Source organism: Platichthys flesus, chromosome 8, assembly GCF_949316205.1.
Source record: "Platichthys flesus chromosome 8, fPlaFle2.1, whole genome shotgun sequence".
Lineage (NCBI taxonomy): Eukaryota > Metazoa > Chordata > Actinopteri > Pleuronectiformes > Pleuronectidae > Platichthys > Platichthys flesus.
In genome coordinates, this window is record NC_084952.1 from 140,001 (window position 1) to 165,103 (window position 25,103).

General features: G+C 42.8%; 3 protein-coding genes across 3 annotated transcripts in view; 1 reads left to right on the forward strand and 2 right to left on the reverse strand.

The window, feature by feature from the left end:
• Nucleotides 1-538, forward strand: part of b4galt1l (DP-Gal:betaGlcNAc beta 1,4- galactosyltransferase, polypeptide 1, like) — an 11,053-nt gene extending 10,515 nt beyond the window's left edge. Inside the window, exon 6 of the mRNA XM_062393210.1 lies at nucleotides 1-538. This exon is cut by the window's left edge and continues 914 nt beyond it. The gene's annotated coding sequence lies outside the window, so the exon portion shown is untranslated.
• A 66-nt stretch (nucleotides 539-604) lies between these two features.
• On the reverse strand, nucleotides 605-2,638 carry exosc3 (exosome component 3). The gene is made up of 4 exons (XM_062393211.1): nucleotides 2,360-2,638; nucleotides 2,112-2,261; nucleotides 1,333-1,484; nucleotides 605-1,247 (listed from the first exon to the last, which is right to left on the reverse strand). The coding sequence occupies exons 1-4, from the start codon at nucleotides 2,582-2,584 to the stop codon at nucleotides 1,040-1,042; spliced, it is 735 nt and encodes a 244-aa protein (XP_062249195.1). The 5' UTR covers nucleotides 2,585-2,638; the 3' UTR covers nucleotides 605-1,039.
• Nucleotides 2,639-5,844: 3,206 nt separating this feature from the next.
• tgfbi (transforming growth factor, beta-induced) lies at nucleotides 5,845-25,103 on the reverse strand. The gene is made up of 17 exons (XM_062394051.1): nucleotides 24,910-25,103; nucleotides 23,876-23,974; nucleotides 19,988-20,052; nucleotides 17,664-17,821; nucleotides 17,192-17,356; nucleotides 16,962-17,108; nucleotides 16,746-16,887; nucleotides 16,440-16,652; nucleotides 14,650-14,787; nucleotides 14,408-14,550; nucleotides 9,845-9,981; nucleotides 7,995-8,125; nucleotides 7,083-7,207; nucleotides 6,891-6,993; nucleotides 6,725-6,792; nucleotides 6,590-6,614; nucleotides 5,845-6,497 (listed from the first exon to the last, which is right to left on the reverse strand). Exons 1-17 carry the CDS (start codon nucleotides 25,020-25,022, stop codon nucleotides 6,442-6,444), a joined length of 2,028 nt encoding a protein of 675 aa, XP_062250035.1. The 5' UTR covers nucleotides 25,023-25,103; the 3' UTR covers nucleotides 5,845-6,441.

A 25,103-nucleotide genomic window follows, 5' to 3' on the forward strand; every position in this document is an offset into this window, starting at 1 on the left:
GATTTGTGCTCAATATATTTTATTCAACTCTTTCTCTTCACAAAAAGTTGTTCTTGAATCAGTTGTAGTTTTCTAAACTGGACCAGCTCAAGACCAGAACCTCAGCAGCTCCAGGTTTCAGTCCAGGTTCATTTCCAAGTCCAGGTCTGGAACCAGGTTCAGGTCTTGGTCAGTGTTGTATCTGCTGAAGATGTCGACAGTGAATCTGTGAAAAATCTAAAATCTTTGTAGCTATTCTTCTTCAGGTGATTGGCTGCAGCTGTAAATCTATCTTCAATATTGATTTATCGACTGTTTGATATTGATGACTGATTGATTGTATCTCCAAGTGTCCTTACAAGAGCTGTTACAACCAAAGACTTAATTCAACATGAATGTGATCAGCTGGTTTCATCTCACTATTGATCAATCTGACAAACACACTGTGTGTGTGTTACAATGCATGTAAATATCTTGTTTGTTTCTATTTTGACCAAAAGTCTGTTCCTCTCTGGTCATTAAAATAAGGTTCATTAAAATCCATCTGATGGTTTTTGGATGAAGGTTCTTAAGTCATTTATTTTTCCATAAACTGATGGACAGAAGGAGCCAATCAGAAACCAGATCACATTCTGAAGGGGATTTATTACAAATAAAAATCAAGCGTTGATAAACTACAGATGAATATGTTGACTTCAGTTGCTGAATCCGGATCCTTACAATCCATCGGAGGAGGAGCTTCACACGTGACTCATGTGAAGCTCTTGTGATGGAGCTGGAACAGTGACATCACAGCCTCTGTCAGTCATGTGATCCAGGAGCAGCTGATGACTCGTTTTTCATTCCAGCTACCATCAACAGAGTGAGCTGTGATTGGCTGAATCTGAGCATACAGCAGACCACTGACCAATCTATTGAAGAATAAAGATCTTCAACTGTTAAGTGCTGAAATGAAACTGAGTTTTAGATCGATACTTTATTAATTTCACAAAATAAAAAAAATAAATTGTTCCTTTACACACAATAGCATCACAACCTCCACAGGAGGATCAGACGTGGTCTACAGCGCCCCCTGTTGGACCCTGGTGAACAGCTCCCGTCTCTGCAGCGGCGTCATGCTCTCGCAGCTCTGCAGCAGGTTGGCGATGACGAGCGTCTGATGGACGCTGGAGGATCTGACCCACAGACGACCGTTCATCCCGATCACCAGCTCACACGGGAACAGCTGCTCCAGGTCGGACCGCACCTCGCTGTGGGGGGACAGCAGCCTGGGGGACGGACATGTTGGTTTGAATTATTACTGATGTGTGTCAGTGCAGTGTCGGTGATTCTCCATTACATCTTGTGACTGACCTTCTGACGAGTCCCAGAGAGACTCTGAACAACAGCCCGCCCCCTCCGAACACGCCCATCCCATTGGCTCGTCCTGAGCTGCCGATACACGCCAGCTCCGGCTCCATGTCCTTATTGGCTACGATGAACTGAGCGAAGACCAGGTCCCCCACCTGCACAGGTAAGACAAAGAACCATCAGTTCCTGGATTCTTGTTCAGATCCTCAGCGTCTCACCAGGACCTTATGTCCTCAGCCTCCCACCTGGACCTTATGTCCTCAGCGTCTTACCTGGACCACCTCCTATCCTTGGTGTCTAATCTGGACCTCCTCCTGTCCCCAGTGTCTCACATGGACCTCCTCCTGTCCCCAGTGTCTCACATGGACCTCCTCCTGTCCCCAGTGTCTCACATGGACCTCCTCCTGTCCCCAGTGTCTAATCTGGACCTCCTCCTGTCCCCAGTGTCTCACATGGACCTCCTCCTGTCCCCAGTGTCTCACATGGACCTCCTCCTGTCCCCAGTGTCTCACATGGACCTCCTCCTGTCCCCAGTGTCGCAGCTGGACCTCCTCCTGTCCCCAGTGTCTCCCATGGACCTCCTCCTGTCCCCAGTGTCTCACACGGACCTCCCCCTGTCCCCAGTGTCTCACACGGACCTCCCCCTGTCCCCAGTGTCTCAGCTGGACCTCCTCCTGTCCCCAGTGTCTCACACGGACCTCCCCCTGTCCCCAGTGTCTCAGCTGGACCTCCTCCTGTCCCCAGTGTCTCACACGGACCTCCCCCTGTCCTTAGTGTCTCACCTGGACGTTGGGTCTGTTCCTCTTCGTGGCCCCCTCGAACGCCAGGTAAGACAGAGACGCCTGTTCACTTCCACCGAAGTCGACCTTGAAGACATCTCCTGACTTAACGGTGACGATGCCGATGACTGTCTCTCCTTTAGCAGGGACGTACTGTGGACAGAGGGACAAGGTGACTGGGTTAAACGGTTTGATTCACATAACTGGTTCGGGCTCTGGCTGTGGTTCTGGTTCTGCGTGGAGCTCCCCACCCTCTTCTGCTGACAGTCCATCCAGAAGACGTTGGGCTGTTTATGGCGGAGGACCCCGCTCTTACACACCAGCAGCCGGTCGCCGCTCCGCCGCAGCCCCGGGCCACACAGCACCTTCTCCGGCCTGACGGGCTCCGTCAGAGAGATGGTGTCGTCCCCGTCACAGGAGAACTCGTCCCCCGGTAACAGAACCTCCCCGACCCGCCGCTTCAACGTGGACAACATTGCTGCATGGAGCAGGAAGCGGGGCCGGAAATGAAGGTGACACACACACCGGAAACGAAGTCGGCGGCCACAGAGGGACGGATAAAACAAGACGTGGTTCCAACATTGGTTCCGCTGATCTCTGGTTCTACGGTTCTACCTTAGGACGAGTCAATTAGTTACGAGGGCGAAGTACAATTACTCGTGATTCATTTAAGATACATTTTAATGTTGTTTTCTCCTCGCCATGTGAACAGCAGGTGGCGCTATGACTCCATCATGTTTCATGTCTCTGTGTTGCAACGTAACTAGGAAACTTACCGTAACCCTTCTAAACTAAACCAAACATTAACTCTTCAAACTAAACCAAACTTTAACTCTAATAAACTAAACCAAACTTTAACCCTTCTAAACTAAACCAAACATTAACTCTTCAAACTAAACCAAACTTTAACTCTTCTAAACTAAACCAAACTTTAACTCTTCTAAACTAAACCAAACTTTAACTCTTCTAAACTAAACCAAACTTTAACTCTTCTAAACTAAACCAAACTTTAACTCTAATAAACTAAACCAAACTTTAACTCTTCAAACTAAACCAAACTTTAACTCTAATAAACTAAACCAAACTTTAACTCTTCTAAACTAAACCAAACTTTAACTCTTCAAACTAAACCAAAATTTAACTCTAATAAACTAAACCAAACTTTAACTCTTCTAAACTAAACCAAACTTTAACTCTAATAAAATAAACCAAACTTTAACTCTTCTAAACTAAACCAAACTTTAACTCGTCTTAACTAAACCAAACTTTAACTCTTCTAAACTAAACCAAACATTAACTCTTCTAAACTTAACTAACTTTAACTCTTCTAAACTATTCTAAACTTTAACTCGTCTTAACTAAACCAAACTTTAACTCTTCTAAACTAAACTAACTTTAACCCTTCCAAACTAAACCAAACTTTAACTCTTCTAAACTAAACCAAACTTTAACTCTTCTAAACCAAACTAACTTAAACGCTTCTAAACTAAACTAACTTTAACACTTCTAGACTGAACTAATCTTTAACCCTTCTAAACTAAACTAACTTTAACTCTTCTAAACTAAACCAAACTTTAACCCTTCTAAACTAAGCTAACTTTAACTCTTCTAAACTAAACCAAACTTTAACTCTTCTAAACTAAACTAACTTTAACTCTTCTAAACTAAACCAAACTTTAACTCTTCTAAACTGAACTAAACTTTAACTCTTCTAAACTAAACTAACTTTAACCGTTCTAAACTAAACTAACTTTAACTCTTCTTAACTGAACTAAACTTTAACTCTTCTAAACTAAACTAACTTTAACCCTTCTAAACTAAACTAACTTTAACTCTTCTAAACTAAACCAAACTTTAACTCTTCTAAACTGAACTAAACTTTAACTCTTCTAAACTAAACTAACTTTAACCGTTCTAAACTAAACTAACTTTAACTCTTCTAAACTGAACTAAACTTTAACTCTTCTAAACTAAACTAACTTTAACTCTTCTAAACTGAACTAAACTTTAACTCTTCTAAACTAAACCAAACTTTAATTCCTCTAAACTAAACTAACTTTAACTCTTCAAACTAAACCAAACTTTAACTCTAATAAACTAAACCAAACTTTAACTCTTCTAAACTAAACCAAACTTTAACTCTTCAAACTAAACCAAAATTTAACTCTAATAAACTAAACCAAACTTTAACTCTTCTAAACTAAACCAAACTTTAACTCGTCTTAACTAAACCAAACTTTAACTCTTCTAAACTTAACTAACTTTAACTCTTCTAAACTATTCTAAACTTTAACTCGTCTTAACTAAACCAAACTTTAACTCTTCTAAACTAAACTAACTTTAACCCTTCCAAACTAAACCAAACTTTAACTCTTCTAAACTAAACCAAGCTTTAACTCTTCTAAACCAAACTAACTTAAACGCTTCTAAACTAAACTAACTTTAACACTTCTAGACTGAACTAATCTTTAACCCTTCTAAACTGAACTAAACTTTAACTCTTCTAAACTAAACTAACTTTAACTCTTCTAAACTAAACCAAACTTTAACCCTTCTAAACTAAGCTAACTTTAACTCTTCTAAACTAAACCAAACTTTAACTCTTCTAAACTAAACTAACTTTAACTCTTCTAAACTAAACCAAACTTTAACTCTTCTAAACTGAACTAAACTTTAACTCTTCTAAACTAAACTAACTTTAACCGTTCTAAACTAAACTAACTTTAACTCTTCTAAACTGAACTAAACTTTAACTCTTCTAAACTAAACTAACTTTAACCCTTCTAAACTAAACTATCTTTAACTCTTCTAAACTGAACTAAACTTTAACTCTTCTAAACTAAACCAAACTTTAATTCCTCTAAACTAAACTAACTTTAACTCTTCTAAACAAAACCAAACTTTAACTCTTCTAAACTAAACCAAACTTTAACTCTTCTAAACCAAACTAACTTAAACGCTTCTAAACTAAACTAACTTTAACTCTTCTAGACTGAACTAAACTTTAACCCTTCTAAACTAAACTAACTTTAACTCTTCTAAACTAAACCAAACTTTAACCCTTCTAAACTAAGCTAACTTTAACTCTTCTAAAATAAACCAAACTTTAACTCTTCTAAACTAAACTAACTTTAACTCTTCTAAATTAAACCAAACTTTAACTCTTCTAAACTAAACTAACTTTAACCCTTCTAAACTAAACTAACTTTAACTCTTCTAAACTGAACTAAACTTTAACTCTTCTGAACTAAACTAACTTTAACTCTTCTAAACAGAACTAAACTTTAACTCTTCTAAACTCAGCCAAACTTTAACTCTTCTAAACTAAACTAACTATAACTCTTCTAAACTAAACTAACTTTAACTCTTCTAAACTAAACCAAACTTTAACTCTTCTAACCTAAACTAACTATAACTCTTCTAAACTAAACCCCAGTTATGTAAACTAAGCCTGGTCACAATTATAGAAAGATCCATGATCCATGTATTTCAAAATAATAGCCTAAAGCTGCATATTAGTTTTTTCTGAAGTCACTTTGTCTTAGCTTTATGCAAAATATAAAACAATGAATGAATATGAAATATAAAAATGTGTGCGTGTGTGTTTAAACAAGCACACACTGAGGCTTTGGCTGTTCCTCACCTGGAACACATTAACGTTTCATAAAACTGATCCTGCTCCTGCGGTGGCGGGCGTGCACGGATGAAACGTGCACATATCACAGACACATGAACCTGAACTCTGAGGCTTTATTCAGAAAGACACACACATACAGTTACAGACTTGGTGTGTTTTCATTTTTATTTTACAAAACAGAGCAAAGAAAAAATCTGAGGATCTGCTGAAGTCAGCTGGTCACAGTGTGAGTCTGACCTCTGACCTCGGACCTCAGGCTGCAGGATGTCAAACTTCAAACTCTGGACATTTATTAAATTGACTTAACCCTCTTTATTACAGAACACAGAAAATAAAACACTTTTAAAATAAAACGGCGATTAAAAACTTTCAACTGTTTGTAAAAAATCCCTCAATTTGATCCATCGTTTATCACTGGTCATAAAAACTACTTCTCCCAGAATGCCTTTCAACAACCCACAGGGGCTGTGAATAAAACAACAAACACTGATGAAAGTTTATTTTTCTAAATGAATCGTTTTCACGTGTTTGACCAGAATCTTTGGTTTGGACGACTCTGAAACTTTTCCTGATCTCAGGGAACAAACTTTTTGGAAGATTTCAGAGGATTTAAGGTTTGAGACATTTGACCCTTTAGGAGGAGAAGGCGTTCTGTGGTTCTCATTCTTTGGTTCCTCGGATGTTGTGGCAAGTCTCTCATTGACCCATCGTCCTGCTGGAGCGACTCCGGATCACCTTCTGGAAGAGGTCGTCTGAAACAGAGGGACACAGCGTAGTTGACGAGAGAACGACTCAACGCCGTCTCAGTAGAGTTTGAACTTTTCAAACACCTGAACAAACTCACCGTTCCTGAAGCTCTTGGCCTCGGCCTGTGAGAAGAGAGAAGGTGTCAGAGTCCAGTAAAAGGCTGAAATGTGAAACATGCTGTGACTGAGTCCTCGGGTTCACATGAAGGTGATCAGGTGTTTTCTTTACTCACCCTGGAGGAAGCAGCTGATCTGAGAGCAGACGCAGGTCCGTCAGCCTGTTCTCTGTCCACTTTGGGAGCTGCAGAGAGACAGAGACATCAGCAGGGGGCAGCAGGACAGAAGATGAAGTAATGATCTGCAGGTTCACCAACAGGAAATGAAGAGGCTGAGACTCACGCAGGGATCTGATGATGCTGTCGACAGCGTGCACAACTCCGTTAGTCGCCATCAGGTCTGCGTCGGCCACCGGGACCTTGTTGACGTAGACGGTGTAGTTCCGCTGAAAGGAAACAGACCACCACGTGATCATGTGCTGTGACTGATCGATGATCAATGAAAAGTATTGATGAGTGAGGCGCGAGCACTGACCAGGCCCAGCTCCAGCTTCTCTCCCTGCAGAGGCTTGACTCTGGTGTGAGATCCCACGCCCCCGCTGACCAACACACCCTCCCCCAGATGATACCTGAGCATGGCCGACAGCTCCTGGTGGTCGCCTGCTGACAAAGAGAGGCTGTCAGTCCCTTCCTGTCAAGGACTTTACTTAAAGTTTTAAATCAGTTCGAAAGAGTTCAGCCTCAGTTTTAGAATTTGCATCTGATCCTGAAAGATCTGGCATCGTGATGAAAGAGGGGGCGGAGCTTTCAGACCTCGGCCCTCGTGCCTTCATTCTGCAGCAGCACAGTTTATATAAACCACATTCTGCAGTCGCATAAACTGCTGGAGACGTTAGGACCAAACAAGGAGCAGCTGAGACGAGAAGGAGCAGAGACGTCACCTGATCCAGATGTTTTCACCTCAGTCTCTTTAAAATCAATTTTTACTTTATGTTTTCAATCTGGAAGAAACAGTTTTAATCAAGGGAATGTTGCATTTGTTCACCTGTTGGTGGCCTCACCTCCTTTTTGTGCTTGTGACAGTTTGTTTGTCTGAAGAGTCCAAAATGACTTTTCTCCAGTTTGAAGTCATTTTACACTTTTTACATCTTGGTGGTTTTTAACTGTGTTTGAAGCAGATGCAGGATTTAAGTCGTCAGACATCAGATCTGAAGTTTCCAGAGAAACAAGCTGAGCAGCTCAACTCACAAGCCGGACTGAAACGCCCTCTAGAGGCCGAAAGTCACAGTGACGTTAACTGAGGGTGTGGGTACGTTTACAAAGTGTGATGTCACATAAACTGACGGGAGCGAATCACCCTCTGAACCATGTAGCGTGTTCTTCTTGGGTTTAAACTATGTTCACAGGGGGATCGTGGATTTCAGAGTTTGTGAGGTGTCATACGCACGCAGCAGGTTGTTGAGCTGGAGGCGTGGCAGGGCGTTGAAGGCGTCGTTGGTGGGAGCAAAGAAGGTGTGCGCCCTCTGCTGGTTCAGCAGCTCCGTCATCCCCGCCGTCTGGATGGCACCGACCAGGAGACTGAAAACACAGGTGTGTTGGTTTCTTAGACCTTCGTTGAAATGGGGGGTGGGAGCATGGAGGTTTATCCTGTGATGCAGCGGACGTCTTCTTTAACATCAGCTTGAAGCAAAAACATCTATACTGCCCCCTTGTGGCTGGCTGCAGCACAAGTCATAAACCCTGCCTCCTCCTTGGGAAAATTCCGGATGTTGATATCACAATGATTCATATTAGTAACAGTATTATTACGTTACCTTTCATTTAGCTGACGCTTTTATCCAAAGAGACTCTAAGTGAACAATAAGTGCATCAACCATGAGGAACAAACCAGAACAACAAGAATCAAGAAAGTACTTCTTCCAACATTTAAGAGCCAGGACGGCAACAGTCGGGAATTTGATGAGTCGTAGAAGTAGAAGTATTTGCATAAGTAGAATTATTATTCGTAAGGTACAGTTTACTAATGTTTAATAGATTTTACAACTGTACCGTCCTATCAGTTTTGCCACAATTTACCTGTGGTGTTTACCTGTTGTTTACTACGTTGACCTGTGTTGCCTATTGTTTCTTAGTGTTTACTAGTGTTTACTGTCGTTTACTAGTGTTTACTGTCGTTTACTAGTGTTTACTATCATTTACTATCATTTACTAGTGTTTACTATCATTTACTAGTGTTTACTAGTGTTTACTACTGTTAAACTGTGTTTACTGTTGTTTACTAATGTTTACTGTCGTTTACTAGTGTTTACTGTTGTTTACTAGTGTTTACTGTCGTTTACTAGTGTTTACTAGTGTTTACTGTCGTTTACTAGTGTTTACTGTCGTTTACTAGTGTTTACTAGTGTTTACTGTCGTTTACTAGTGTTTACTGTCGTTTACTAGTGTTTACTAGTGTTTACTGTCGTTTACTAGTGTTTACTATCGTTTCCTAGTGTTTACTATCATTTACTAGTGTTTACTGTCGTTTACTAGTGTTTACTAGTGTTTACTGTCGTTTACTAATGTTTACTATCATTTACTAGTGTTTACTATCATTTACTAGTGTTTACTAGTGTTTACTACTGTTAAACTGTGTTTACTGTTGTTTACTAATGTTTACTGTCGTTTACTAGTGTTTACTATCGTTTACTAGTGTTTACTGTCGTTTAGTAGTGTTTACTAGTGTTTACTACTGTTAAACTGTGTTTACTGTCGTTTACTAGTGTTTACTGTCGTTTAGTAGTGTTTACTAGTGTTTACTACTGTTAAACTGTGTTTACTGTTGTTTACTAATGTTTACTGTCGTTTACTAGTGTTTACTGTCGTTTACTAGTGTTTACTGTCGTTTACTAGTGTATACTGTTGTTTACTAGTGTTTACTAGTGTTAAACTGTGTTTACTGTCGTTTTCTAGTGTTTACTGTTGTTTACTAGTGTATACTGTTGTTTACTAGTGTTTACTAGTGTTTACTAGTGTTTACTACTGTTAAACTGTGTTTACTGTTGTTTACTAGTGTTTACTGTCGTTTACTAGTGTTTACTGTCGTTTACTAGTGTTTACTGTCGTTTACTAGCGTATACTGTTGTTTACTAGTGTTTACTAGTGTTTACTACTGTTAAACTGTGTTTACTGTCGTTTTCTAGTGTTTACCATTGTGTATCAGTGGTTTCCACCATTGAACAGTTAGCAGGGAAATTGTTTCTTCGAGCTCTGGAGAGGATTCTTTTCCTGGTAAACATGATGGAGACGTGTTCTCACCTGAAGCGGTCGTCGGCCTTCAGGATGTCCATGATGGTTCCCATTGGTGGAGTGAGGACTTTGTCCACAGTGAACATGGAGGCGTAACGTCCCGTCTTATCGTGAGCAGCGATGCAGGCGTTCTCGATGCACAGATTCTATAACACAGAGACATGAAACGAGTTCTGAACATGATTCATTCTCCACATACTCATTATTATTATGATAATAACTAGAACTAGACTTGTGAGCAGGAACAATGTGGACCCGAGCCTCGCGACCGTACGGATGTGACGAAAAAGCACCAAGGTGGTCTAATCTCCCCCCTCACTCCCATCTAGAGGCATTCGCTTAGGACGGGCATAACATGTCTAGTATAAACATGGTAAGTATAAAAGTATAAAAGTATAAAACATGGTAAGTCCTGTCACAGCTAGGTGGCGCTGTGACTATGGAAGTTACAGCTACTGGAAGGTTTTTGGCGAGTCATCCAGATTTGCCACCATGCCAAGGACACGTCCCCTGATGACAACTCATAAATAATATAACTTTTAATCAGATAGTCTCAAAAATGATAAAAACCAAGTGTGAAGTCGACCCCATGTAATCTGTCGGAGAAGTTCGTTTGAAAACTGCAAATATCATTTTCAATCCAAAATGGCCGACATCCTGTTGGGTGTGTCCAAGAGTGTCGAGAGGATTTTGTGTGCGTCTGGTCATGATACATATCTGTGCAATTTGAAGAGGGTGCCGAGTGTTTTCAAGTATGATCTGTCCCCAAAAAGACTTTTCAACAAGCAGAGGAAGAAGAAGAAGAGAACGACCACAGGTCCCTGCAGCGTCGAGCTCGGTCCTGAGAAGACTCAGTGTCTGGAACGATTGAGTGGGAGCAGGGAACATTTTGTGGTTTTCAGAGTTCATGTCTGAGGAGACGTGAACCACCCGCGAGTCCTGAGAGACGTGAAGACGCTGGAGACAACCTGTCAGTCTCCGGTCACGATCAGCGACTACACAAAGACACTGGGAGACAAAGCGTTAACAGTTCACCTCCACCAGCTGTGGACTAGTTCTGTTAATGAGTCACATGACTGACGACTGGTCGATGCTTCACCACAGAACCACAGCAGTGAGCGGCGTCATGTGGGATGATGTCATCACCACATGTGGTCGCAGTGATGGAATATGCTGAGTCACCGTATCATCTCCATCCAACAGAAGGTTTCATGAAATGCAGAAACAAACTCAGTGACCGGATGACATCATCACACAGGGACTGACTCCTCAGCCAATGAAGTCAGACCTTCCACTCAACCTGCCTGGCAACGGATGACACAGTGGGAAAGACTCAACCGACTGAAAGTTGAAGAATCAGAATCTGAACAGGTCTCATGTTTGTTCCATGTTTCATCTGATTGGTACGTTTTTCACTTTGTAATTTAGGGTGGGGGGGGGGGGAGAATGGAGAAGATAAATTAAGCTTCATTTGGTTGTCATGGTGACATCATGATGGTATCACTAACAGCATCAGATCCTTCAGGCGCAGTACTCCACATTACCACAGTACTCAAGAGTACCACAGTACTCCACATTACCACAGTACTCAACATTACCGCAGTACTACAGTACTCCACAGTACCACGGTACTCAACATTACTACAGTACTCCACATTACCACAGTACTCCACAGTACCAAAGTACCACAGTACTCCACATTACCACAGTACTCCACATTACCACAGTACTCCATGGTACTCAACAGTACTACAGTACTCCACAGTACCACGGTACTCAACATTACTACAGTACTCCATAGTACTCAACAGTACTACAGTACTCCACATTACCACAGTACTCCACAGTACCAAAGTACCACAGTACTCCACATTACCACAGTACTCCACATTACCACAGTACTCCACAGTACCAAAATACCACAGTACTCCACATTACCACAGTACTCAACAGTACCACAGTACTCCACATTACCACAGTACTCCACATTACCAAAGTACCACAGTACTCCACAGTACTCAACATTACTACAGTACTCCATAGTACTCAACAGTACTACAGTACTCCACATTACCACAGTACTCCACAGTACCAAAGTACCACAGTACTCCATATTACCACAGTACTCCACAGTACCACAGTACTCCACATTACCACAGTACTCAAGAGTACCAAAGTACCACAGTACTCCACATTACCACAGTACTCAACATTACCGCGGTACTACAGTACTCCACAGTACCACGGTACTCAACATTACTACAGTACTCCACAGTACCAAATTACCACAGTACTCCACATTACCACAGTACTCCACAGTACCAAAGTACCACAGTACTCCACATTACCACAGTACTCCACATTACCACAGTACTCCATGGTACTCAACAGTACTACAGTACTCCACAGTACCACGGTACTCAACATTACTACAGTCCTCCATAGTTCTCAACAGTACTACAGTACTCCACATTACCACAGTACTCCACAGTACCAAAGTACCACAGTACTCCACATTACCACAGTACTCCACATTACCACAGTACTCCACAGTACCAAAATACCACAGTACTCCACATTACCACAGTACTCAACAGTACCACAGTACTCCACATTACCAAAGTACCACAGTACTCCACAGTACTCCACAGTACCACAGTACTCAACATTACTAAAGTACTCCATAGTACTCAACAGTACTACAGTACTCCACATTACCACAGTACTCCACAGTACCAAAGTACCACAGTACTCCATATTACCACAGTACTCCACAGTAGCACAGTACTCCACATTACCACAGTACTCAAGAGTACCAAAGTACCACAGTACTCCACATTACCACAGTACTCAACATTACCGCAGTACTACAGTACTCCACAGTACCACGGTACTCAACATTACTACAGTACTCCAAAGTACCAAAGTACCACAGTACTCCACATTACCACAGTACTCCACAGTACCAAAGTACCACAGTACTCCACATTACCACAGTACTCCACATTACCACAGTACTCAACATTACCGCAGTACTACAGTACTCCACAGTACCACGGTACTCAACATTACTACAGTACTCCAAAGTACCAAAGTACCACAGTACTCCACATTACCACAGTACTCCACAGTACCAAAGTACCACAGTACTCCACATTACCACAGTACTCCACATTACCACAGTACTCCATGGTACTCAACAGTACTACAGTACTCCACAGTACCACGGTACTCAACATTACTACAGTACTCCATAGTACTCAACAGTACTACAGTACTCCACATTACCACAGTACTCCACAGTACCAGAGTACCACAGTACTCCACATTACCACAGTACTCCACAGTACTCCACATTACCACAGTACTCCACAGTACCACAGTACTCCACATTACAACAGTACTCCACATTACCAAAGTACCACAGTACTCCACAGTACCACAGTACTCCACATTACCACAGTACTCCACAGTACTCCACAGTACTCTACATTACCATAGTACTCAACAGTACTACAGTACTCCACATTACCACAGTACTCCACAGTACTCCACATTACCACAGTACTCCACAGTACCACAGTACTCCACATTACAACAGTACTCCACATTACCAAAGTACCACAGTACTCCACAGTACCACAGTACTCCACATTACCACAGTACTCCACGGTACCACAGTACTCCACAGTACTCTACATTACCATAGTACTCCACAGTACCACAATACTCCACAGTACCACATTACTCAACAGTACTTCTTCTTCTTCTTCTTCCTCTTCTTCTTCTTCTTCTTCTTCTTCTTCTTCTGTTCAATGCTGCCTCTGTCAACAGGATGCTCATGAATTTGATGAGCACAGTTACCTGCATGTGGAAGACGACACTCAGACTCTGTCACGATACAAACCAACTGCTGCTTCTGATCTGATCCTGAAGCTGCAGCGAGGATCCTTTTGTCTTGGTCCGTAAACTGTATTCACACTTTTTGTTTCCACGTTACTGAACTCCATCGTCTTCACCATCTCTGTCTCTCTCTGTCAGTGAGTGGGAGTTTAATATAAATCATAAAATCAAATACACAGACACGTTAAATGTCAGACGCCCTCGTGTGACCACAGTTTTAGTCGCTCTTCAGAGATTTGTTGCTCGCAGCAGACGAGGCTGAACGTTCCCCATCCCTGTCTCAAAGGAGACGTCTTCATATCATCATCTTCAGGGCGATCATTTGAATTTGTGTAATAACTATAAAATGTTTTCATGCTCTAATGTTCAGAAAGCATTACCATTCCTCAGACTGTCCATCGCTGCAGCTCCTCTTTTCAGCCTCTGTCTCTTACACTTGGTTTTACCTCCTGTCTCTTTAAGACCCCTGCTCTGATTGGCCAGCTGGTCCTCTCTGTTGTGATGGGTCCATGGTGTCTCTCTTTACCTTTTTTGTTGGGGGGGCGTGTCAGACCAGCTGCCAGGTGTGGATATGCGACACAAGGCGCTGCTACACAACTCATCACAATGTCACGTGACATCAAAGTGATTTTGAACAAAGAATGCGAGGAGCAAACCAAACGTTCGTACGTTTCTGTAGACGAAGACTCTGAGTGTGAGGCCTCCCAGCGTCTCCAGCTCTTGACCGTGGTACAGAGACTTTGAGGACAACTGCTGCTTCACCAGGTGATTAGTCATCAGCTTCTTCATGTCAGGAGACATCGTCACACTGCCTGAGAGACAGACAGGTGGACAGACAGGTGTCAAAGAGACAGGTTGACAGACAGGTAGGGCAGAGTTGTCTAGCTGGGTCAGAGGAGTGTGAGCGTTACCTGTGAAGGCGTCGTTGAGCGGAGCTAACAGGGTCAGAGCCTCGGAACCCGTCAGGTGGGGGCTCAGCCCGGCCTCAGCAAACAACCGGCTGGCCGTGGTGACAGAGGAACCTTCAGCCAGCTCCAGGAGGGTTTTCGCTGAAATAGTCAATGATACTGTGAGTTCTGCAAGTATCACTACGAGTACTAGTATGAGTTGTACTGTGGCTTTAAGTGTAGCAGTAGCAGTAGTAGCAGCAGTACAAGTAGCAGTAGCAGTACCAGTAGTAGTAGTAGTAGTGTAAGTAGTAGTAGCAGTGTTAAAGTAGTAGAAACAGTGTTAGTAGTAGTATTATTAGTAGTAGTAGTGTTAGTAGTAGCAGTGTTAAAGTAGTATAAACAGTGTTAGTAGTAGTGTTATTAGTAGTAGTAGTGTTAGTAGTAGCAGTGTTAAAGTAGTAGTAACAGTGTTAGTAGTAGTTTTAGTAGTAGTAGTAGTGTTAGTAGTAGTAGCAGTGTTAAAGTAGTAGAAACAGTGTTAGTAGTAGTGTTATTAGTAGTAGTAGTGTTAGTAGTAGCAGTGTTAAAGTAGTAGTAACAGTGTTAGTAGTAGCAGTGTTAAAGTAGTAGTAACAGTGTTAGTAGTAGTTTTAGTAGTAGTAGTAGTGTTAGTTGTAGCAGTGGTAATAGTAGTGTTAGTAGTAGTGGTTAGTAGTAGTGTTATTAGTAGTAGTAGTGTTAGTAGTAGCAGTGTTAAAGTAGTAGTAACAGTGTTAGTAGTAGTGTTATTAGTAGTAGTAGTGTTAGTAGTAGCAGTGTTAAAGTAGTATAAACAGTGTTAGTAGTAGTGTTATTAGTAGTAGTAGTGTTAGTAGTAGCAGTGTTAAAGTAGTAGTAACAGTGTTAGTAGTAGTTTTAGTAGTAGTAGTAGTGTTAGTAGTAGTAGCAGTGTTAAAGTAGTAGAAACAGTGTTAGTAGTAGTGTTATTAGTAGTAGTAGTGTTAGTAGTAGCAGTGTTAAAGTAGTAGTAACAGTGTTAGTAGTAGCAGTGTTAAAGTAGTAGTAACAGTGTTAGTAGTAGTTTTAGTAGTAGTAGTAGTGTTAGTTGTAGCAGTGGTAATAGTAGTGTTAGTAGTAGTGGTTAGTAGTAGTGAATGCAGTAACAGTAGTAGTAGTAGTAGTAGTAGTAGCAATGGTAGTAGTAGTGAATGCAGTTACAGTAGTAGTAGTAGTAGTAGTAGTGGTAGTAGCAGTGAATGCAGTAACAGTAGTAGTAGTGGTAGTAGTAGTAGTAGTGAATGCAGTTACAGTAGTAGTAGTAGTAGTAGCAGTGGTAGTAGTAGTGAATGCAGTTACAATAGCAGTGGTATTGGTTGTGGTAGTAGTAGTGAATGCAGTAACAGTAGTAGTAGTAGTAGTAGTAGTGGTAGTAGTAGTGAATGTAGTAACAGTAGTAGTAGTGGTAGTAGTAGTGGTAGTAGTAGTGAATGCAGTTACAGTAGTAGTAGTAGTAGTAGTAGTAGTGGTAGTAGTAGTGAATGCAGTAACAGTAGTAGTAGTAGTAGTAGTAGTAGTGGTAGTAGTAGTGAATGCAGTAACAGGAGTAGTAGTGGTAGTAGTAGTGGTAGTAACAGTAGTAGTGGTAGTAGCAGTGATTGCAGTAACAGTAGTAGTAGTAGTAGTGAATGCAGTAACAGTAGTAGTAGTGGTAGTAGTAGTGGTAGTAACAGTTGTAGTGGTAGTAGCAGTGATTGCAGTAACAGTAGTAGTAGTAGTAGTAGTAGTGAATGCAGTAACAGTAGTAGTAGTACCTGAGTCTGGGATGAGCAGCTCGTTGATGTAGTGGACGACTCCATTGGTTCCCAGCTGGTCTTTCTTGGTGACGATGGCCTTACCATTCAAGGTCATGTGGTCACCGTCACAGCCGACCTCCAGAACAGTTCCTTGCAGCGTCTCCATCGGAGTCCCGGACACGATGGACTCGGCACACTGCATCTGCTTCAGGATGTGGTAGTTCAGCAGGTCTGAGGGGAAAAGAGGCGGGCCACGTCAGTCCACTTCTTTAAGTTTGTCTTAACAAACAAAACTATCAGCAGTGTAATCAGAGTGCCAGCCACCTTTCAGAGCAACAGGGTCTCCAAGGATCCTGTTCAGGGTCTCTGGAGGAATTTTCTCGAAGGCTTCATTGGTGGGAGCGAAGATGGTGTACTGACCCTCGCTCTCCAGCATTGGGGTCAGACCTGCGGCGGCGATTGCCGTCTGGAAAAAAATAATCGAAGGAAGTCAGTGACTGAACCTTGAACCTGAAGCTGTGTAAGACCTGATGGACTCACACGCAGCGTCTCCAGGTCCTCATCAACGTCGATCAGCGTGTTCACGTTGCTGGAGATGGCGGTGATGACACGGTCAACCACATGCACAATGCCATTGGTGGCGTGTTGGTCAGGTTTGATCAGACGAGCACAGTTCACTGTGACGATCTGACGAGGTGAGATAGAGGAGGTCGTCAGTGTTGATAGAGCAACGCAGTGTTAGTGCTTGTGTGTCACAGTGGGTCACTGACTCCGTTGCTGTAGTGGTGGATGTGAACGTGGAAGTCCTGGTACATTGAGGTGAACGAGGATCCGTGTTTCAGCTCCTCTGAGGTCAGTCGGCGGTTCACCATGTGGTAATGAAGAGCGTTCAGCAGCTCGATGTTCACATTGCTCACCAGAGCATCTAGGATCTCCTGCAACAAGACGACAAAGAACACAATACGGTTAAAGCAGGAACACACAACCATCGTCGCTGTGAGAGAAACGTCCCAGTAACATGTTTTTCAAGTCCTGAGTTCCTGATGTTCTGATGTCCACTCAAAGCCTTCACCTTCTTCATTAACACATCCACACACATTCACACACAGTGCATGTAGGTGCAGCACGTTCTGTGTGAAGATGTCACATGTCATCAGTCTGGGTGCTTGTTGGATGAAAGGTGGTTGTGTGATTGTGTGTCTGCAGCAGATGAAAGTGATGGTGCGTCTGTCTGGTACTGACTGTGGGCAGAGCAGCCCAGGCCTCGTTGCTCGGGGCGAAGAAGGTGAAGCTTCCTGGACCTTCGACCTCCTCCCTCAGTTTGGCTCGATCAGAGTACATCTGAGTGGTGGAGGCTCCGACCACACCCAGAGTGTTGTAGATGTTGACCAGAGGCAGTGCTGCAGAGACACACAGGGACAACATCACGTTGTGTCTTGAAGGAGACGCTCTGTCATGTTAAAAGGTTTCATGCTCTAATGTTCAGGAAACATCTTGTTCCTCAGACTGTCCATCGCTACAGCTCCTCTCTTCAGCCTCTGTCTCAAGCACCTGGTTTTAGCTCCTGTCTCTTCAAGAACCCCCTCCTGATAAGGTCTGCTCTTATTGGTCAGCTGGTTCCCTCTGTTGTGATTGGTCAACAGCTTCCAGTGTTTGTAGGACTCTACCTGGCTTCGTTATTGGGCATGTCAGACTAGTCACCCTTGTGACATCACAGCAGAGGTGGGACCAAGTCATTTTTTTGCAAGTCCCAAGTAAGTCTCAAGTCTTTGCCCTCAAGTCCCGAGTCAAGTCCAAAGTCAAGACTGACAAGTCTCAAGTCAAGTCCAAGTCCTGCAGTTTGAGTTTCGAGTCTTTTCGAGTCCTTTTGATCACTGAGTAATAATATATTTACACAGATCATGTATGCTTTTAAAATCTGTATTTATTTATTAAAACAAGTGCAATTGAAATTACAGAAAAAAAATTGCGCCAACATTGCACTTCCCTATTGCACTATTAACCAGTCATTTTTAACATTTAACTCATATTTTGCAAGAATATTCTTCATTTTAAACCACTCCTACAGAATGAACACATTTGAAAAAACAAGTGCAACTGTAATTATTTGTACAAAAGTGCTAACAACATTGTCCTGTCCTGTGTTTATCTCACGTCATATTGTCTGTGTGTGTGTGTGTACATGTGAGAAACATAACAAATACTTAAACATAACAATGAACAGGGTTGTGATTTTTATATGTCAGGGCCCTATGCTGCATTGCATTTGCAAAAGACCACATTGGCCAAAAGTCTGTCAGTCATTTGTGCACGATGGGGACGTAGTATGATTCCACCAAGTGCCGCTGCGAGCCATTTTGGTGCCCTAAGCATAACTCCTCTATGATTACGTTAAATAATCATCAATAAGTACAATCAAGAATAGTCAATCTTCTTTAACTTTTTTTGAGCAATTTAATATATCTCTTGTTCTGCCTTTTTTGTGATATACATGTCTAAAAGGTACCTAATATTTCTATACTGAAATAATATCGGCATTATAATTGTAAGCTAATTTATTTAATGACGTTATTGTTGAGGGTTGATTTGTATTTCTGGTTTTAAGTGGGTTGTTGGTAGTGACTCTTATTTTGAAAGGGGGTTTTAAAGGAAGTGGGTGCTGTGATGAGTGAAGTTGTAAAATGAACGGAGAATAAACGGGTGTGCTGTCACGAGCGCATGACCTGCTCTCGTGTCCTTTGTCGGCTGAAGCCGGACTTATGATACAACCAAACGCTCGGCTACATAATTATGATAACTATGATCATTTTTCAGTTGCTTTTTTTTTGGTGCCCCCTCAGGACTTGGTGTCCGACGCACAGCGCGTAGTGCGCGTTTTGGGAGCGGCGGCACTGCATACACACACACAGACGCACACACAAACACGATGACAGATACAGAGCGCTCCTTAATAACATACTTTTGAATCTTTGTGTTTTGGGGAAAGGAGCAAGTCTTATCAAGTCAAACGGCTCAAGTCCAAGTGAAGTCACGAGTCATTGATGTTGAAGTCCAAGTCGAGTTGCAAGTCTCTTTACATTTTGTCAAGTCGAGTCAAAAGTCATCAAATTCATGACTCGAGTCTGACTCGAGTCCAAGTCATGTGACTCGAGTCCACACCTCTGCATCACAGTGTAGAAGTACCTTCAGAATACTGACGAGGTATTTCCTTTTGAACTCTTTAACTATTTCACAAAAAAGGAGATAACCTTAGTACCTTAGTAATACCAAAACTCCTTTAAATAGATCATGTGATCCGTCACTAGTTGATCTCGATCTTTTCATTGGACGACATATTATTGACAATCACCACATGATCAACTTGTTCACATGATCAGAGTCTCCACCTCCTCCAGAAACATCAGGGAATGCATCTGTAGCTATGTCACGGCGTTTCTTAACCTTGTACTACCTTCTACTCCCGGCATGTTGAGTTGTGTTTTAGAACAGAAAGTCCTTGTATATTGTGTGTTTTTTATTTTTATTTGAATTGTGTGTTTGGGGAAGTCAAAGGTCAGAGGTCATACCAGCAGGACATCCTTTCTCTCCTGGAATCTTCTCATATCCCGGGCAACACTCGTACGTGATCAAACTGAAAAACAAAGAAGTAGACTTCCATAAAACAGAGCATGACTCCTCCCTCTCCACTGACCCCTCCCCCAACTGACCCCTCCCTCTATACGGGTTAGGGTTAGAACATTAGGTTCAACTAAGAACATTTATTTCCTTCTGAAAATGTATGAGGTGTTGATGTCACACCACCAAGGTTAAGGTAATTTGATGATGTCATCAGTTAGTTGTGTGATGTCACCAGTGTAGAAGCCTCCCAGACTGTGGTGAGAGCTTCCTGGACCAGTTCCTGTAGAACCGCTCGATGAAGAACCAGAAGGTCCTCAACGAGCTAAACACTTAAGAGACTTGAAATCTACGATCTATCTTTTTGACAATAAGTACCGAGTGAATTTTCTTTTTAATTAATTTTCCATATCAACATTGTTTTAAACATTAAGTTTTACTATTGAACCACATTAATATTTCCATCAGATGTCAATAGCCCCACCAGCCGGACTCATATCCAGGTTTATGAACCTAGTTGTCTTCTCACACCTGTCACTGCACGTTTGATGGATTCTCCCTCGTCTTCCTGATCTTTGAATCTTCTGTCGTGCTTTGTGTCATAGTTGCGCTTCACACAGGACGTTCGACACACAACATCTTCTAAACATAACGTGCACACATCATGGTCCTTATGGAAAACAAAGCCACAATCCCATAGCTGAAATAACTGTGCCATCACAACACACTGGAACGATGGCCCGCCTGCCTCCGGTATCTGATCCCTGATCTGTGAATCAGACGACGGGTTTGAACGAGCTTTAAAACCTGATGCACAGTGAATGTGAAGCTCGTCCAGCTGTGAGCAGCTGTGGCCTGTTACATCTCAGAATCACTGACTCCACAACTGTCATCACGCTACTGTGAACTCTGCTGCTGCGCGGATCACCGGGTTTCAGGTTCGATACCCTCTGCCCTCCCGTGGAGCGTCTGAGCCTGATGGCGGCTCTCAGCACATGTGGACTGTAATGAAGCGTGGCAGCAGAACCTCCACGACTTCCTGTAGAGATTTCCATCATAAATGTGTCTCAGCCGTCTGGGCTCATAAAGCTCATTTCCTCCGAGACCAGAAGAATCTGCAGCCTGAGCAGACGCCTGAGGAGGAACCGGAGCCGCTGCCAGGAAAAACACCGCGTTCCAGTGTCTCCAGTTCACTGCTGAACCACAACCCTCCAGGAAGCCGCGGCTCATTTAACCACCCATGATGCACTGCAGCACGGACGGGACCACTAACCACATTAGAGACTCTTTAACCAGAGTGTGAAACAGCTGCTGCTCAGAAACAAAATCAAAGAAATGTTCATGATGCAGAACTTAGAAAGACAAAGCAGTCTCGGTCTCTAGTCCCTAGTCTCTAGTCTCTGGTCTAGTCTCTAGTCTCTGGTCTCTAGTCTCTAGTCTTGGTCTCTAGTCCCTACACTCTAGTCTCTAGTCTCTAGTCTCTGGTCTCTGGTCTCTAGTCTCTAGTATCTAGTCTCTGGCCTCTAGTCTCTGCTCTAGTCTCCAGTCTCTAGTCTCTGCTCTAGTCTCTGGTCTCTAGTCTCTAGTCTCTAGTCTTTGGCCTCTGGCCTCTAGTCTCTGGTCTCTAGTGTCTAGTCTCTAGTCTCTAGTCTCTGGCCTCTAGTCTCTAGTCTTGGTCTCTAGTCCCTACACTCCAGTCTCTAGTCTCCAGTCTCTGGTCCCTAGTCTCTAGTCTCTAGTCTCTAGTCTCTGGTCTCTGGTCTCTATTCTCTAGTCTCTGCTTTAGTCTCCAGTCTCAGTCTCAGTCTCTGGTCTCTAGTCTCTAGTCTCTAGTCTCTAGTCTCTAGTCTTTGGTCTCTGGTCTCTGGTCTCTGGTCTCTAGTCTCTAGTCTCTTGTCTCTATTTCAGCAGCAGTTCCTTCGATCAAATAAGAGTTCACATCTGAGACAGAAAAGAGTGAAAGCTCCCACAGCTCCTGAAGCGTCCAATCACAACGGCAGTAAAATGTAAACAGATGGAGATCAGCTACTGACTGTGTGTGTGTGTGTGTGTGTGTGTGTGTGTGTGTGTGTGTGTGTGTGTGTGTTGGAACACACTGGACTGATTTTCAAACCAGATGGAAACTCGACTCTCGTTTGTTCTCCACATAAACAAAGATGGGCGCTGTGGATTCCTGACAAAACAAACAGAGCGAGGTCGCAGTAATTCAGCTGCCGGGTCGAACCCGGACGGAAACTTCCAGAAGCTCCAGAGAGAAAAACACGTGTCTGATGTCGGAGTGAGAAACGTTCAGAGTCCGACTCTCACATGGAAATAAAAACTCTCCTGATGCAAGTGAAGCTGCTGCAGATTAAAAACAATAAACCTGAGGAGAAGGTTAACGAGGACGTTTCCGAGGACGCTGTGATGTCGGAGGAGACAGACGAGACAGAGACTCGTTCAATACGTCCAACGCTGAAGTGTCAATAAACTGAGACTATAGAGAGTGAATGAGCTGCGATAGAAACAAGTGATAAAGACCCAGATGAGAAGAGGACCCAGGACCGCAGCTGGACAAAGTCTGTCTCTGTCTCTGACATTGACTCATTGATCCAGAGACACTGAAGCTGGAGTCCAGTCCTACACTGACTGTGGCCATGAGCCAACAGACACCATGAGACTCTGGACTGTTATGTTCAGACATGAACTCCGGAAAATGTCCAGAAAATCGAATCTGAAATAGAAAATTGAATCAACGTAATGAAGACGTCCCCTCGTCCCTGTGAAGCTCCAGAGACATTGTCCTGCTGTCTTCTCACTTGGACTCTGACACTTTACAGACAGACCAGGAGGCTGCAGGAGAGGTTCAGGAACATGTCTGTGGCTCAGTACACGTTCACCAGGGACACTTCAGAGTGGACAGTCTTTCAGGAGACGAGGACAGAAGTCTGCTGGGAGGACGGGCGGGGGTGTGGGGTTATGAGTATTCCTCCTGTTGACCTCCGACCTGCTGATCCTCCTCCAGAGAAACCCAGAGATACACAACCAGACAAAGACAGGACTGTTCTCCCCCCCCCCCCCCCCCCCGAGTGTAAATGTAATAAATCTGTCAGTGATATGAGTGTTTTCACAGAGTGTGTGTGTGTGTGTCTGTGTGGTTGTGTGTGTGTGTGTTTGTGTGTGTGTGTGTGTGTGTGAGCAACTCTCACTTCCTTAGTTTCCAGTTTCCTGAAAGACTCAGTTTGTGAGAAACATTCGACTCTGAGGACGTTAACAAACTGCGCTCAACATTCTGTCCAATCACAGACTGAGACACGACTGAAAAGACAGTGAGACACGATGAGGACGACTGTCTCACCCTGCAGGGACAAAGAGTTTCTATGACAACAACACACACACACATTGTTAATGAGGCACTGGCAGCAGCTGTGTGAGTCTCTCCATGAAGTGAACAGGATTAAAGCAAGGAGTGTGTGTGTGTGTGTGTGTGTGTGTGTATGTATGTGTGTGTTTGTGTGTGTATGTATGTATGTGTGTGTTTGTGTGTGTATGTGTGTGTGTGTGTGAGGACATTTTACTAAAATATCTTACGCTTTAATAGTTTCAGCTGATAACTGACAGGAAGTCGAGGGAAACTTCCCAGAGTTCCGAGCAACATGTTAACGTCTGAATCAGAACCATCATCTGAGAAGCTTCAGAGGTATACTGGTGATAATCAAGCAAAATGATTTGTCAGAGAACCCGACCGGTTCTGGAGCGGAGCTGATAAACAAAGGTTCTGTAAGAGGAACACTGGTACGTCCCCAGCACACACACACACAGACACAGACACACACACACACACACAATGCAGGACTCACGTGGGTTTGCCGCACACCTTGCGATGGTACCACTGTTTGCAGTTGGTGAAGTACTTTCTGTCAGTTCCTTTAATCTGCTGCATCGCACACACGTTTGGTCTGTAAGAGAAAAGAGACGAAGATCACAGGAAGAACAACTCGTCTTCGTCATCTCAACATCACAACTCTCTGTTAACACACGAGTCAGAGTGTGTCTGCTGAAGACATGTACACACTCACAGCGTGTGAATCATGAATCCTATCAGAGTGGTTCCATGAAGATAATCAGATAAATCAGATAAAACAATGTGTCAGTTCATCAGCTTCTGAGTCCTGGAGAAGATCCTCACACTGCGCTTCATCTCTGATCCTTGTTAACCTCTGTGAGGCAAACTGGGAATATGAAACAAACTGGGAACATGAGACAATACAAATAAAATGTGATTGATTGATAATGATAGTTGGTCGGTTGTGTAATCAGATGTATAATCAGATGTATAACCAGATGTATAACCAGATGTATAACCAGATGTATAACCAGATGTATAATCAGATGTATAACCAGATGTATAATCAGATGTATAACCAGATGTATAACCATATGTATAATCAGATGTATAACCAGATGTATAATCAGATGTATAACCAGATGTATAATCAGATGTATAACCAGATGTATAACCAGATGTATAACCATATGTATAATCAGATGTATAACCAGATGTATAATCAGATGTATAACCAGATGTATAACCAGATGTATAACCAGATGTATAACCAGATGTATAATCAGATGTATAATCAGATGTATAATCAGATGTATAACCAGATGTATAATCAGATGTATAATCAGATGTATAACCAGATGTATAATCAGATGTATAACCAGATGTATAACCAGATGTATAATCAGATGTATAACCAGATGTATAATCAGATGTATAATCAGATGTATAACCAGATGTATAACCAGATGTATAATCAGATGTATAATCAGATGTATAACCAGATGTATAATCAGATGTATAACCAGATGTATAACCAGATGTCCTCACCCCTGCTGGCGGCCTCGGATGCGGCTGTGCTGTAGAACAGCCTGATAAGGAGAGCGGGCCTCACACCGGCTCAGAACCAGGACCAGACCCAGAACCAGCACACACACCTTCATCTTCGCTGAAAGTCTCTGTTCTCTGCTTCGCTCGTCTCTTCCTCTTCTTCCCTCAGCTGCTCACACTGACCCCCCCCCCCC

Excerpts from the sequence above, each read along its gene's own strand:
- exosc3 (XM_062393211.1), bottom strand. The coding sequence starts at position 2,584 with ATGTTGTCCACGTTGAAGCGGCGGGTCGGGGAGGTTCTGTTACCGGGG. Across the intron at positions 2,262-2,359 it reads TGGACTGTCAGCAGAAGAGG|TACGTCCCTGCTAAAGGAGA; the intron begins GTGGGGAGCTCC and ends CTCTGTCCACAG. Across the intron at positions 1,248-1,332 it reads TCTCTGGGACTCGTCAGAAG|GCTGCTGTCCCCCCACAGCG; the intron begins GTCAGTCACAAG and ends TCCGTCCCCCAG.
- tgfbi (XM_062394051.1), bottom strand. The coding sequence starts at position 25,022 with ATGAAGGTGTGTGTGCTGGTTCTGGGTCTGGTCCTGGTTCTGAGCCGG. Across the intron at positions 14,551-14,649 it reads GCTCAACGACGCCTTCACAG|GCAGTGTGACGATGTCTCCT; the intron begins GTAACGCTCACA and ends TCTGTCTCTCAG. Across the intron at positions 6,615-6,724 it reads GATCAGCTGCTTCCTCCAGG|GCCGAGGCCAAGAGCTTCAG; the intron begins GTGAGTAAAGAA and ends CTCTTCTCACAG.